Here is a 16,107-nt window from a genome sequence, read left to right on the forward strand (position 1 = left end):
CAATTATAATTCTCACAGAAAGATTTGAGATGCGTTGAAAATACTAAGGGGAAAAATGAAGTAAAAGAGGATCTCCTATTTAACTGAATGGCTTATCTATTTAAAAAATGAGTTTTAGGGGCGCCTTGGTGACTCTGTCAGTTTGGCGTCTGACTCTTTCGGCTCAGATCTGATCCCAGGGTTGTGGGGTCAAGCCTCATGTCAAGCTCCACACTGAGCATGGAGCCTGCTTAAGATTCGCAGTCCCTCTGTCTCTCCCTCTCTCTCCCCCTCTCTCTTTGCCCCTTTCCCCTGCTCGCACTCTCTCTCTCTCAAATTTAATTTAAAACAATTTTTTAAATGAGTTTTATATACGTTAACATTTCTGACAATTTTCCATTTGACACAATGGTAAAATTTTTTTAAAGAATCAGTTTCCTAACTCTTATGCTTGATTTGGGGGCTCAGCAAAACCCAGTACTCTTTTTCCTCTAAGCTGCTAATACAAAATTGGTAAAATGAATAATGGAGAAGAACTCCTGTTCTGCCCTTGGCCTAATCAGCATCGTCAGCCTCATGATGAATCCTCAGAGGCAGAGAGGGGAACTTATTGATCTTTGTATTCTTTTGTTTTTTGGTTACATAAATCAAGGCATTTATTATAGGCCGGCAGTGTTTCACATGGTGGAGCTTCCGCTGCTGGTCTTTCATCTCCTTCAGGCATCTGGTGGTAGACCTTCCTGTGGTGGCAGAAGGGGTGCTGTAGGTCCAGGCACATCAACTGCCGTTTTCATGCCTGAACCACAGTGCCAGATCTCCACAGCTCCTCTTTTCATCTTGATTTTGCCACAGAAGGAGCAAGTGTACTCAGCATGCTGGCTAATTTCAATGTTCTTTACCATTTTCCTGAGAGAAGCAACAATAGCAGGTCCCATATTGACCGATCATTCCAGCCTTCTTGATGCATTTAACCATGTCCTCCCAAACTAAGTCTGAGCCCAGAGAATGGTCTTTGTATCTTTAGGGTCCTCCCATGGGGCCTGGCGCTTGGGAGCATTTCAGGGAATGTTTATGAATGAAAGTCCATGTATTGAAAATGAATTTTACAAAAGCTGCAATTTCCCCTTTCAGAAAATAGCTTTAGATTGAATTTTCGAGGTACCTGGGAACTGGAGAGGAAGATGGCAAGTGTTTCCTATAAGGTCCTATGTGTGAAATTTGGGGAGTTTTAAAACATAATCGGATTGCTGCCAGATGTGTTTTAGTATTCAGAATTTTTCAGATTTTAGAAAAATGATATAGTATATGCATCTTATGCTATGCAGTTAATTCCCACAGGGCATAATGCAAATGCATGAAGATGCTGATAGCGAAAGCATATGAATAGTCACGTTAAATGTGAATTAAGATGTTAAGTAATTTCACATTAGTTCTGGTCAGAATTTTTAGGCGTGTAAGTTCAGATTAGATCAAGTCTGCTATCAAATGAGTTTAAAACAAAAAACACCATCACTTAGTTTTCACCACTTTTATGATCTTCAGGTTATCTGTCAGCATCTGAGGCCTATAATGTTTTTGTTTTTGTTTTTGTTTTTGTTTTCATTAACCAGAATCCTCTGTAGTTATTTAATGAATCATCTTCTCATTTCTAACTTCAACTGGGTAGGTACAAAATGTTGCTCTTTTTCTCGTTTCCCCAAGAAAAAAGAAAAGGTAAACATCTAAACATTTTGGGGATTATTTAGTCAGTATTGGCATCAGTGTATCATCTCACTTAAACCTCACAGAATCCTCTGAGACAATCATTCTTGCCTTCCTTTTTATTTTACAAAGACGGCTGAGGAGTGAACAGTGAAATGTCTCATTTTAGGCCACAGAGTTAGCAAGTAGCAAAACTAAGACTCAAGCTCAGGTCTTTCAACTCTAGAACCCATCTTCTTTCTACCAAATCATGTTCTTATAGAAAAAGCTTCGGATGAAGCTGGAAAATGAGAAATTTGAGTACATGCTTATCTAAAATGTAATGAATATATCATAATGCCTACGGCCTTTTTAAAATTTGAGTTATTGAAATTAGTTTGGCAGAAGTGGGCTGATTATTGTAAAGTTTGCTTTGATTACTTTAAAGAGGGATAGACTTTTAAAGTTTAAGCTAATTTCAAGTGTATTTCAAAAAAAAATATTATTTTGTCATTCTCCCATTTTTGTTTGAACCTTTTAGATGTGTCTGGCATCAGAGGGGGTTAAAATGGAGGAATCAAAGCTAATGAAGGCAAAAGAATCAGATGGTGGAAGAATTAAAGAATTGGAGAAGGGAAAGGAACAAAGAGAAATAAAAATGGAGAAAACAGATGAAGCCAGGTCACAGAAGGAAGCAGAATTTGAAAAATCAGCTAAGGAAAATGTAAGAGATTCTAAGGAACTAAGAAATTTTGAGGAGCTACGAATGGATGATACAATGGATATAAAAATGGAAGATCCCAAAGAAATTAAAAAGGAAGAACTAGAAGAAGATCAAAAATGTAGTCACTTCCCTGATTTTTCTTATTCTGCCAGTAGCAAGATAATAATAAGTGATGTTCCCAGTAGAAAGGATCATATGTGCCATCCTCATGGAATTATGATCATTGAGGATCCCACAGCATTAAACAAACCAGAGAAACTAAAAAAGAAAAAGAAGAAAAGCAAAATGGATCGACATGGAAATGATAAATCCACACCCAAGAAGACTTGCAAAAAGAGGCAGTCTTCAGAGTCTGACATTGAGAGTGTTATATACACCATTGAAGCCGTTGCAAAGGGAGACTGGGGCATCGAGAAACTTGGAGAAACCCCTCGCAAGAAGGTCCGCACATCTTCAAGTGGCAAGGGAAGCATTTTGGATGCCAAGCCACCAAAGAAAAAAATGAAATCAAGAGAGAAGAAAATGTCAAAGGAGAAATCCTCAGACACCACCAAAGAGTCAAGACCTCCAGATTTCATTAATATTTCTGCCAGCAAGAACATTTCTGGTGAGGTGCCAGAGGGTATAAAAGCAGAACCATTGACCCCCACGGAGGATGCATTACCACCGAGCCTATCTGGACAGGCCAAACCTGAGGAAAGTGACTGTCACAGAAAAATAGAGACTTGTGGCTCCCGGAAATCTGAGAGGTCTTGCAAAGGTGCTCTTTATAAAACCCTGGTGTCTGAAGGCATGCTCACCTCTCTGCGAGCTAATGTTGACAGAGGTAAGTAACTCCCACAAAAGTGAAAAGAATATGGAAATGTAGCGAATGCCTCCTTTAGACTCATTGAGAAGAGCCACCATAAAGAACAACGTGGCATCAGAACAATATATTTGTACAGTTCTTTATGGTTTATAGACACATGTGTCATTTTACCTACATGTTTTCTAGCACCATAGAGCAGATCTTATATTCATTTTGTAGGTAGTTCTCAGGATATGTGTTCAAATAATTCAAACTTTTTTTTTTTAACCTGGTATGGGCTGGCTTCTTGTTTTGAAAGATAAGCACTACATGTTTAAAGTTCTTATGGCTTTTAAAACTGAAGGAAAGAATTTCCTGAATCAAGCAAATCTGTTGGGCAGAATGTTGATCTGTAGGCTCCAAAAGCAAATAATCTGTCTAGCCCTCTCCATAGGTATTCAAAACTATAGTTGAAGGGAAGGCCTCTTTAAAACATAAAACCAGTTAATGTGTATACCTTTATTTCACAGAGTGTTTTATATAAATTCATCTGTTTTAAAATACAGCATCTGGCTAGGGGACTACCTCTTGCCAAGCTAAATTCCAATTTAGAGATGTCTGAGAAAATGGGTCTAACAAGCCCTGAATGAAGATCCTTGGGAGTACAGGGATATCATTCCAGTAAATCTGAGGGAAATTCACATTAATAGTGCCCACCAGCAAAGGCTTCTACACCTTAGTCTGATTCTCTAATGGGAAAGGTGATAGTAGTTAGTCTGTCTCTTGAGTCACACAGTATGCACAGTACCTGTTGAGTTGTGATAGGAAGACTTATCCCATAGCTGTATACTTTTTTTTGCATGTTGTATTATTAAGGGTGGTCCATCACGAATCGCTTAGAGGACACCAAAACTGAAATAGTTACAAATAGCATCATGCAGACGATACCTAAGGGGTCAACAATTCACTTGTGAAGCAACCTCATCCCAATATACCAAGCACATTCTGTCTCTCAAATTCCCTTAGGGAAACGAAGCTCAGGAAAAGGAAACTCCTCTGACCATGAAGGGTGTTGGAATGAAGAAAGCTGGACGTTTAATCAGAGTGGGACCAGTGGGAGCAAGAAGTTCAAGAAGACCAAGCCAAAGGAAGATTCTCTCCTTGGGTAAGTGTCTGTGAGCACAGTCAGCACACTGCACAGACACCAAGTGTGGTAGGTTTTCCAAGGTAAACCTAATTCACTAACTGCTTCTTCTGGAGTATTCATTCATTCTGCACTTATTACAGTCTTAGCAAGCGAGAGCACAGAATCTCCGCATACCACAGGGTTCCTGCTGTTAACGCGGTTGTGTGAGTGACCGTGCCATCTGCATTTCAGGTATAGTACATAGTATGTAGATTTGAGATGTAGGCTTCAGTTTGAATTGAGACCCACCATGTATTAGTGCTGTGACATCGTAAATCCTTTAATACTGCCAGGACGCATTTTTCCATCTAAGGTTTACAATGGATATTATGTAAGCATGTTTAAGCGTAAACATGTTTATGTAAGCATTTTGCCATTTTGCTTACCATATATACTTCATTTAATATTTCTAAAGGTTATGCACATGTATTTATAAAATAATAATGATAGCTCAAAAGGGTAAGGTAAATAAAATTATCCTTCAACCTCTATCTAACCATTTGTGTCGAAACCATGTTCTGTTGCTCTAAGATAAAAATGTTAGATTGACTCTGCTGCAGAGAATACTCAGTTATTAATTATGTGTTGAAATGCAATATCAAGCAATACCATGTACATCGAGATAAAATCATTAAGAATTACTTCATTTTTAGTGTTATTCCAAAGACTCTTAATACCAATCTTAATATACAGGAAGGTATCTGCATATTCAGTTAAACTGTTAAAAATCCTTTGAGATTTCTTATTAGCCCAATTTGAAAAGAATATATTGAATGGAAATAAGTACATTTTTACATTTTTCATATTTTTTCATAAGTGTGTTTAAAGGTATGCAGATTTCATGGATCGGAAGTATTTGGCTTATTCATAAGTATTTGCATTTCTGTTAGTGGAACAATATGTTTTTTCCTTACAAGTTACAATGCTTTAAAATCTGGTAATTCTAAGGCTCCAGGTCATCAGAAATGGGAGATTGGAAATTATTTCTCTTGTTAAATTCCTCAAGATGATTTACTCAGATGATATTTTTTTTAATTTTATGTATTTCTTTTCTAATACTTTATAAGTCCAAAGTAGTTCAAATTAGTTTTGCTTACAAACTCAACTTATAAATAATAACATAAAAATTCTCATATTCATCATTGTCAAATGATATTTTCAAATGCAGAATTTCCTTAAAAAGTGACCACTCAGTGTCAGGACCAATGCTCTGTATCTTCTAGAACTACTAGTGCCCTGTGGGTCTGCTCACTGAGAGAGGAGCAGGTCTCGTGCAGACAGTATGGGATCCTGGGGAAATAAAGCAGAAATTAAGACTCTCAGCAGAGAGGTCTCTGATGCTTCCATTAGAAACTGCTGAGAGCCATGAGAGAGGTGTTTTTACCAATCTTCTTTAGGAACAAGAAAAGTGAAACAATATTTTGAAAGTCTATCTCTGAAAAGAGATTGGTGTATGGGTTGTTTTTGTTTTAATAATTTCTAAGGAAGGCACATGTATGTAACTGGGAGTGTGGTTTTCCTATAGGCTTAAATCTCTGGTCTTGAACCTCTGGTCTTTCCTGTCCCCCACCGACCCCCCACTCCCACCCCTGCCGACATACATAGGCCTTTCAGAATTAGACTATCTGGGTCTGCTTTGTTTGGAATATACCAGCACAGTGGATGAGCAGTATGAGATGCCAGTTCCTATCAGTCTTCTCTGAGATTTCTAAATAGGCATTTTAACCCCTTTTATCACAGAAAATATGCTATTTGTTGCCAAGAAAAATTCACTTAGTATTGGCAGTTCTAATCTTACAGATCTCCCCCACAAAAAAAACATGGATGATTATTATAGTTGAAAAAAGACAAGGAAAAAAAAGTCCCAAGGGACCTTACGAGTTATAAGTCGCATTTTCATGATTTTCTTTTGATTTTTTCAGATTATCTGAAAAAGTTATATTATAGGTAGCTTTCTGATAGTATCTGATTACTATCTGATTTTTCCATTAGTTACAAATGTTTTTTAACTGGATAGAAAAGGTGATTTTATTAATGAAGCAGTATCACCCCCACCACCCTCCCTGCTTTTTATTTTTTTAATATTTATTTATTTTTGATAGAAGGTGAAGAGGGGCAGAGAGAGGGAAACAGGATCTAAAGCAGGCTCTGTACTGTCAGCACAGAGACTGACACGGAGCTCAAACCCGTGAACTGCGAGATCACAACCTGAGCCGAAATCGGTGCTTAGCTGCCTGAGCCACCCAGGCGCCTACCTTCCCTGCTTTGATAGAACTAATTAATGGCCTTTTTCCATTGACCATTCTTTGGTTATCGGACTGTCTTGTCTCTGTTACCAACTTGTGTATATTCCTCCAAACAGAATAGTTTTAGGTGGACACACCTCAAGTACATCCTGTAGGTAGCAGCCTAACACATTAGCTGTTAGCTTCTTGTGAGTTGACTCAAAGCTGCCCTCTCCCCAGAAGGCTTTCCATTCTCCATCCGGCACGCACCACCATTCTGCTGCAGCTTCTCCCATCTGTTTGGGTTTCATCTTAGTTAATAAGTCTCAGTAAGTGGAAGTCAGAAGCCAGCCAGTGATCCAGCAGGCATGCTGCCATTGCTGCGTGGGGGCCTTCGAGACCATCAGAAGCAGCCCAAGGATTTCCCAACTTTGCTGGTGCCGTTTCTGCAGTCGTTCCTGGTTTGCGTGAAAGTGGTGCTGCCTGTCTGCCAGTGTGTTCATTGAAAACTGGCTTTCCGGGGCGCCTGGGTGGCGCAGTCGGTTAAGCGTCCGACTTCAGCCAGGTCACGATCTCGCGGTCCGTGAGTTCGAGCCCCGCATCGGGCTCTGGGCTGATGGCTCAGAGCCTGGAGCCTGTTTCCGATTCTGTGTCTCCCTCTCTCTCTGCCCCTCCCCCGTTCATGCTCTGTCTCTCTCTGTCCCAAAAATAAATAAATGTTGAAAAAAAAAATTAAAAAAAAAAAAAAAGAAAACTGGCTTTCCTTGTCATTGAGTGGTTTAACGCCATCCTGGTCAACTCTCCAGAATTTGTTTTTATGATCCTCAGAATTTTTGTGTTTTCTTTGTGTGTAGAGATGTTTTAAGCAAGTACTAGTCAGTAAATATGTTTTTAAAAAATAAATCATATAAAATTGCTGATGGTGATACCCCATCACCAATAAACTTGCCTACACACACACACACAAATCTTTACAATGAGAAACTTGTGTGGATGGAATATGCTTTGTGTTGAACTTAGTGGAAAATGTCCATGCCAATGGAGAGAACTTCAAAAATATTCTTGTATTTTAAATAATATCTCTGCTTTTCTAAGGTAACAAACAAGGCAACCTTTCTTGTGAGTTGACTGAAAAAACTGTGCTGGTAAATCTTTTCAAGCATTTCTGAGATGTTTTTTTTGTCCTACCACAGAGTTTATCAACAGTGCCCTAATTATCAGGGACCCTGTTTTTAAAATGGAGTATCTTAAAATAGGTCTCATATAATTTTCTGTTTAAATATTTATGTCACGTGCTGATTGATTCCATCCCCTCTCTCTTATTAGCTCAGCAAAGCTGGATGAAGAATTTGAAAAGAAATTCAACAGCCTCCCTCAATACAGTCCTGTTACATTTGACCGGAAATGTGTACCTGTCCCAAGAAAAAAGAAGAAGACTGGAAACATGGCCTCGGAACCGACTAAAACCAGCAAAGGTTAGATGTGTGCTCTACAGTGCTCTACAGATGTGTCCTCCTACAGTGTGGTCAGCATCTCAGCCCTCTTCTAAGCTTCTGCAACTCCCTTTAGATACGTAACTGGATTTAGACTGAGGCAGTGAGGCAGCAGCCATTAGAATTTTAGCTTGCTTTCCAGGGTTGTTTTGGCTCCCACCTCACTTCTCTCTCCCTTCTTTCTCTCCTTATCCTCCTCAGCCTCTCTTCTTTGACATCCCAGCCCGAGCATTTGCCCTTAAATATGTCATTTTTTTTGAAAATGTTACACATGGTCTTTGACTTTCTGCTCTTCAGAATTCTAACCTGGAGATGTTAAGCTTTTCTTGAGCAGAAACTGTTGGCCGAGCCTCACCCTTCTATTCACTCTATCTGACAAGTTGAACTCTGGGACTATGAAATTGTTCTATTTGCATAGTAAGAAGACTCCATTCTTTACTGGCAGTATGAACCAAATGAAAATAATGCTCTGGCAATACCTTTAAATTGGTTTTATTAAGTTTAGAAAAATTCTATTTAGCATATTCGTTTTGAAGAATATCACCATCTTCCCTTGTACATAAGGGGAGCTTTTATATTATCAGCATGACTTGGGTGGATCTCAGCATTCATCAAGGGCAACACTGTAGTTCAAAGAACGGTGGTAAAGAGTGTGAAGACCACCTTTACATGTGGGGCAGGGACTGGGATTCTAAACATAGTAACCTGCTCAGGACATTTCAAGCACAATAAAGGACTGTGCTACCCAAAATGACAGCATTGCTTTTATTGAGAGACTTGTCTTCTGATTTTACTCCAGTCTAAAAACTGGTGGGAAAAATGTATCTCTAGTTTTCCATACAGATGTGAAAGACGTCATCCCATTTAGTCACTTCCTGTAAGGACAGTGAATGGAGAAATGAAGAACTGGTGTGGCTGAGTTTTTGTTGCTTGTAGGATCTGATGGAAGAGTTGATGTATTTTACCCTGTACAAGTGGCTGCCTCCTGCCTGTTCCATGTCAGATCAGATACTTTCCCTTTTTGTGTGCATTTTAGATGGATGGATGGATAGATACAAGATGATACATATCTTCACATGAATCTTGCTAAATTCTAGCATTCGTGGATAATCAGCGATAAATATTAATGAGCAGATACAATTGCATGGATTTAGAGGGACGATATAAGGTCTAGGAAAAATTATGGTTTCTTTGAAGAAATTTAAATTTTCTCCCTCTAGACCTAAAACCTTCTTTGGACACCACAGTTGACACAACTGAGGACAGTCACTTTGTGATCTGTATCTCAAGATAGATCTGTATGGCTGAAGAAAATTCTTCCTTCGTGATTAAAGGTGGAGAGGAACATAAAAGTGATTTCAGAATTAGCTTGGTTTTCCTCTGTGGTCAATAAAAACAAGTCTAGTGAATAAAGAACTAAAAAAGAAATGTTGCTTCACCAAGTTTGCTCATCTGGGAAAAGAAAGTAGGGTTATATCGAGATCTTCCAAGATAAGTAGGAAAGAAATAAAATAGCCTTGTTGACAGGTAGGTAGCTGAACACTGTAATGGATTACCAATGAAATGACAATCTTTGTGCCCTAGGGATATCTAGGAATAGGCAAAGTAGTCCATGATCCCAAAGATGCCAGGTATCATGAGCTCCCATAATTCTTGGATTTAAAGTTACTGATAAATACCTGACAAGCCAATAAAGTGGAACTTAATTGATTGATGCACAGGATGTATTCTCTTCCTCCACTCCTGGTAGTTGGAGACATTCATTTTCGAGCCCTGAAGCTGGCCAAATTATCTATCAGGGAATGTAACAATAGATTTATTTTTGTAAAGCTATAAAACCCTGAGTTAGGATCTATTTTCATGAGACCTTCTCTTGGGTCTTAGTTATCTGTTATATATTTTTCCTCTCCCAGCTGAGATTAACAGTATTTCTTTTGATGTGAAATAGGTTTTTGGAGCTTTGGATTATACTTCATACAATATCATCTTAACGCTTCTGTTATGCCTCTCAAGCCCAAAGTCACTGGTTCTTACAGTGTATCAGTAATTACGTGGGTAGGAAGTCTTTCAAGACTTTAGATTTTGCTCTGCATTCTGACTCATGGAGCAAAATGCAGTTAAAATAAAACAGACACTAAATGATATATTCTCTATTTAGCAAACTAAAGAAATAGTATTTGTAACTAATTGTAATTTGGCATTAGCACCACCAGTGCACTGTCCCACAAGTTATTAATGAAATTATCATACCAGCTGTGCTGTAATTGCCTGATCTTTAGAGGATAGAGAAGATTGTTTTCTTAGACTCTAGACTCTTTGCATCTGTGCATAATGAATTGTTCAAAGCAAAAACTGTGTATGAAATCATTAGTTTATTAGCAAAAGAGCATGTGTCCATATGAAACTTCTTCAGCAGTTTAGCATTTTGCCTTTATTTTCTTATGTGTTTATCATTCAACATTTATTATATTTTTTTCCTGCCTTATACTAGGTATGTTTTTTAGCTACTCAAGGTTATGTAAAATATATAGAATTTTTCTGAACTGTAGTATCTAGAGGAAATGGTTATGTATGTATGCATTTATACAGTCACATATCTCAACAACATAGTATCTGCATGGGTTTATGATTCTGTTTTCCCAGTTGTCTCCTTATTTATATCTGCATTTCCAAAGACTCTCTTTCCCTTGTCCATTGTCCCCTCCGCTATCTTTGCCCTATCCCTCATGTCTGTATACTGGGTCTTGTCAGAAACTCTATAACAGAAACTCTACAACTCTACAACTCTACAAGTAGGTAACTTGGTTAAGTGTCCAACTCTTGATTTCAGCTCAGTTCATGATCTCGCAGTGAGATGAGCCCCGAGTCAGGCTCTGCACTGACAACATGGGGCCTGCTTGTGATTCTCTCTCTCCCTCCCTCTCTGCCCCTCCCCTGCTTGTGTGTGTGTGTGTGTGTGTGTGTGTGCGCGCACACACGCGCACGTGCATGCGCACACTCTCAAAATAAATAAACATAAACTTTAAAAAAGAAAACTAGGACAAAAAGGGTGAGCATAACTAAATGATACCTTCCTCTGACTGGGCTCAGGCTATATTATAGTAGGCAGAGCACAACGACTTAGAAAAAGATTTTCCCTTGCTTCTAAGAACAAATTACCCAGTAAGTTGTAATGCATCTAACTGGTACAGTTCAGTTCAGGCAGCCCAGGCCTATAGTGTTTTCTGGTTTATCTCCCTTAGTTACTTGTATATATTCAAATAAAAGCTTTAAATTATAAGTCTAAATTTAATTGTAACTTAAGGGATAGGTTTTGACACATTATTTTAAGTATATTGTTAATTTATGAAGCACTTTTTACGAAAGTGTCAGAAGTCAGAGTGCTGTACAGAATAGTAATTTTCAGACAAAGTCGGGTCATGAAGAAAACGTTAATTGAGTTGAACTTAGAGTGTTTAAATTATGCCCCAGCTTGACCCTTGACTTCACTTTTCCCCTGTATATCTTCAATCTTCCCACATTGTTCCTTAGCCCATTATCACACATGCTGTTGATCCTCATATTTTAAAATTGGAATTCCAAATGATTAAAGATTTTCAATTTTAAAAAATCACAATGATAATAAACAACTCAGGTTTATAAAATTAAAGGTTGAGGACAGAATCCCCCGTTTGGGATTGAGCCAAACAGGCTACATTCAGTGTTACCGGACCTAGTGCTGATGTCAGCCAGCCCAGCCCTTCCTATCAAGAAGTTATAGCTTCCAGGTTGGGCAGAACTCTGTATTTTGCCCTGTTAACCGAGAGTCTTCATTGCCACCAGATGTTTTCAGGAACATGGGGATAGCACATTTGCAGATGTACAAGGTGTACCTAATATAATCCTGAGTTCCTTCATAAGGCATGCATGTCTGGCTCGATGAGGTAGCTTCTTCCCCTCGTTGAATCCTAACTTGACTGTGGCTGGCTCACCCAGACTTCCTCAAGTCAGCAGATCCACATGCCCAGTAGCTGGGAGCACTTAGCTGTAAATTATCACAAAGGAATTTATTGTTTCATTGTGTCTATTACAAAAATGATAGCCAATTTTAGAATAAAACTTCTGCTTTTTTTACAGCTTAGAAACATGAAACCATTGAACCTGGGCATAAGTCACCACCATTTGAGTTATGCATAACATTTGTTCCCTACGACAGTTTTTAAAAAGCAAGGTTTACTAAATCACCTTACCTGCTGACCTTAAAAATTTAGGTCAGGCTAATACTGAACTGGCTCCTGTGTCACTACAGCTCTTTACCCCCCCAAAGTGTCCTGTGTCACTACAGCTCCTTAACCATGAACAACATTAATGTTTTGGAAAGGTTATTTATTGTTAATGTCTCTGTGGCACTGCTCTTACCCTCTCAGGCGGAGGTTTTCTGTTGTCTACCCAGCTATGAAGTTAGGTGCCAAGGAGATGGATTTTGTCAAATTATAGGCCATCCTGCCTAAAAACTTCAATGGAGTCCTAAGCTAGTTTATATGCCAGCAAGAAGTGATTTTTGTCATAAGGAAGTAGAAGCTGATTCAAACGCTCCTTCAAGAAATTTGGTTTGGCGATGCGGGAGAGAAATGGAATCAGAACTTGAGGTGGTAGTTTAGTGAAAGACTGTTGAAGTTTTTTTTTGAGTAATCTCTTCCCCCAACGTGGGGCTTAAACTCACAACCCCAAGATCAAGAGTTGCATGCTTTACCAGTGGAGCCGGCCAGCACCCCCCCATTGGCAATTTTTTTGGTTTCTGAACAATGGCTTCTGAAACTCTCTTCTCCGCTTTACACTTCCTACCTTATTTTCCTTCCATGTATGTTTCTGCATTAATATAATTAACTGAGGGGGAAAATGGTAATCAATTTCCTTATTTTAGCTGTTTATTACAAATTTTGGCTTTCTTTCCTTTAGACAAAATACCACACATATGTACGTGTGAGCAGAAATTGTTCACTTCTTGACTCTGAAATTGCCGCTTCCCAGTGACTGCAATTATATCTTCTGTATTACTCCCTTCAAGTTTGTCACTTTCTTTTTTATATGAAATTGTCATTTACTTGGTTTTATTTTATAGCTATAGTTTGGGGGATGGCTAGGAGCAAGGAAGTTTAAAAATAAAAGTTTACAGAAGCTCCTCTATGTACCAAATCACTCTGGATGTTCTTTTCTCATGTTAAAATTGACAACTGCTATCTTTAGTTCTATCCTTAAATTGTACTTTTTAGATTTCTCTGAGTATGGTTGGGTCTGAAAATATGTATCCTTTTCTTCTTCCCTAACTCATTCCATCCCTCCTTATGGTCCTAGGAGGTCTCAGAATTGTTCTTCTGCATTCTTCCACTTCTGTTTTATGTGATTACCTGTGTATCATTCAGGGCACCAGCCTGAAGTTTCCTAGGTTGTATAAAATATGTAAAGCAGTGATTGCAAATGGATTATAGAGAATACCTGTATCATTAGTGTAGTACATACACATGATATATATTTTTTATATTTGTTAAATTTATTTTCTTTCCCTTCTTGCTCACTTTTTCCCAAAAAAAAGTCAACAAGACATTTTCTATTTCTATTTCAAACCACCACCGGCTAACTCAGAAGTATTTGCTTGTGGTTATTTAAAAAGGATGGCTTGGTGTAGTCATCAAAAAATGCACAACTTTCTGTTATCAGTAACAATAGCAACAACTGTCATTTCTTGAGCTTTTACTTTGTGCCAGCCAGTGGTTTCAGAATTTTGTTCATGTAACAAGTATTATTCAGAACCAGTCATATGCTAAACACCATTCTGGCATGTAGAATATATCTGCTAATGAAAACAAAGGATTGTGCTGCCATGGTGGTTCCTTATGGCAGGGGTACCAGGTAGTAAACAAGCATAAACAAAAAACAAAGCATATAATGTGTTAGAAGGTGAGACATGCTGTGGGGGGTGGGGAGTGGGGGAAGAGTAGGTTCGATAGAACAACTAGGCAAAAGATCAACGAGGAAAGAGAAGACTTGAACAGGTAACATTAACTAGTCCGAAAAAAAAGTACAGGTATACCTCGTTTTATTGCATTTAGCAGATACTGTGTTGTGTTACAAACTGAAGGTTTGGGTCAACCCTGTGTCAAATATATCAGCATTCTAACATTTACTTACTTGATGTCTCTGTGTCACACTGGTGATCTGTGATCAGTGATTACAACTCAGATAATAGTTAACATTTTTTAGCAATAAGATACCCTTTTATTAAGATACGTGCTTTTTTGTAGACCTAATGTAATTGCACACTTAATAGACTATGGTGTAGTATAAATGCAGCTTTTATATGCATTGGAAACCAAAACATTAATTTGATTCACTTTATTGCGATGTTTGCTTTATTGCGGTGGCCTGGAACCAAGCCTGCAATATCTCCAAGCTGTGCCTCTATATAAAACACTCCACCCATCAATAGTAGAATATATATTCTTCTGCAGTGAACACGGGAGCAGTCTCTAGAATGCACCATATACTAGGCCTTAAAACAAACCAATAAATTTAAAAGGATTGAAGTAATCAAATTACGTGTTCAGACCACAGTGGAATGAAATTAAATGTCAACAGCAGGAAATACTTGGGAAACTCACGAATATGTAGCAATTAAACAATACAGTCTAAATAACTCAATAAGTCTAAATAAATAATTAATAATTCAAAGAAGAAATTCATAAGGAAATCAGAAAATACTTTGAGATGAATAAAAATGAAAAAACAACATGCCAAAATTTATGGGCTACAGCTAAAGCAATGCTTTAGAGGGAAGTTTATAGCTTTAAATGTATATGCTAAGAAAGAGGAAAGATCTCAAATTAATAACCTAGCCCATCTTGAAACATTGTAAGAAAAAGAGCAAACTAAACCTAAAGAAAGTATAAGAGAGGAAATGATAAAGATGAGAGAGGACATAATAAAATTAAGTAAAGAATAGAAAATCAATAGAGAGTCAATGAAACCAAAAGCTGGTTCTTTAAAAACAACAAATAGGAGAAATGTTTAGCTACACTGACCAATTAAAAAATAGAGAAGACTAGGGGTGCCTGGGTGATTCAGTCAGTTAAGCAAGCATCTGACTTTGGCTCAGGTCATGACCTCATGGTTCATGAGTTTGAGCCCCTCATTGGGCTCTGTGCTGACAGCTCAGAGCCTGGAGCCTGCTTCAGATTCTGTGTCTCCATTCTCTCTCCCTGCCTCTCCCCCACTCACATTCTCTGTCTCTCAAAAAATAAATAAATGTTAAAAAAAATTTTTTAAACAAAAAATAAGTAAATAAAATAAAAATAAAAGAGAGAAGAGCAAAGTTACTACAATCAGAAATAAAATTGGGGACATTACTACTGATCTTACAGAAATGGAATGGATTATAAAGGAATACTGTGAACAATTATATACCAATAAGTTAGATAACCTACATGAAATAGACAATTCCTAGAAAGAACTCTAGCAAAACTGACTTAAGAAATAGTCTGAATAGAACAGTAACTACTAAAAAGATTGAATTTAGTAATCACAAAAATACCTGGGAGAGGAGGGAACCAACCCCAGGCTTCACTGCTGAATTCTACCAAATGTTCAAGGAAGAATTAATATCAGTTTTTCAAACCTACTCAAAAATTAGAAGAGGGAACACTTCCTAATTCATTCTGTGAGGCCAGCATCACCCTAATCTCAAAACTAGACAAAGATATCACAAGAAAGAGAAACTACAAGATCCTATCTCTTAAAATAATGGACATAAAAATCCTTAACAAAATAGTAGCAAACCAAATCCAGCAACATATAATAAGAATTATACACCATTACCAAATGGGATTTTACTTGCAGAATGCAATGTTGGTTTCATATCCAAAAATCAATTAATGTAATATACTATATCAATAGAACAACAAAAAACCCATGTGATCATCTTGATAGATGTAGAAAAAAAGCATTTGACAAAATCCAACACATTTAATGAGAATACTCAACAAACTGAGAATAGAAAG

General features: G+C 37.8%; 1 protein-coding gene across 9 annotated transcripts in view; it reads left to right on the forward strand.

Moving 5' to 3' along the window:
* BBX (BBX high mobility group box domain containing) overlaps positions 1–16,107 on the forward strand; it is a 287,506-nt gene that overhangs the window by 244,005 nt on the left and 27,394 nt on the right. For all 9 annotated transcript variants that reach the window (XM_043594058.1, XM_043594064.1, XM_043594060.1 and 6 more), the window contains 3 exons: positions 2,201–3,209; positions 4,197–4,335; positions 7,908–8,056. In XM_043594058.1, the coding sequence (XP_043449993.1) occupies positions 2,201–3,209; positions 4,197–4,335; positions 7,908–8,056 (1,297 nt within the window). The remainder of the gene's footprint in view (positions 1–2,200; positions 3,210–4,196; positions 4,336–7,907; positions 8,057–16,107) is intronic.

Source organism: Prionailurus bengalensis, chromosome C2, assembly GCF_016509475.1.
Source record: "Prionailurus bengalensis isolate Pbe53 chromosome C2, Fcat_Pben_1.1_paternal_pri, whole genome shotgun sequence".
Classification (NCBI taxonomy): Eukaryota; Metazoa; Chordata; class Mammalia; order Carnivora; family Felidae; genus Prionailurus; species Prionailurus bengalensis.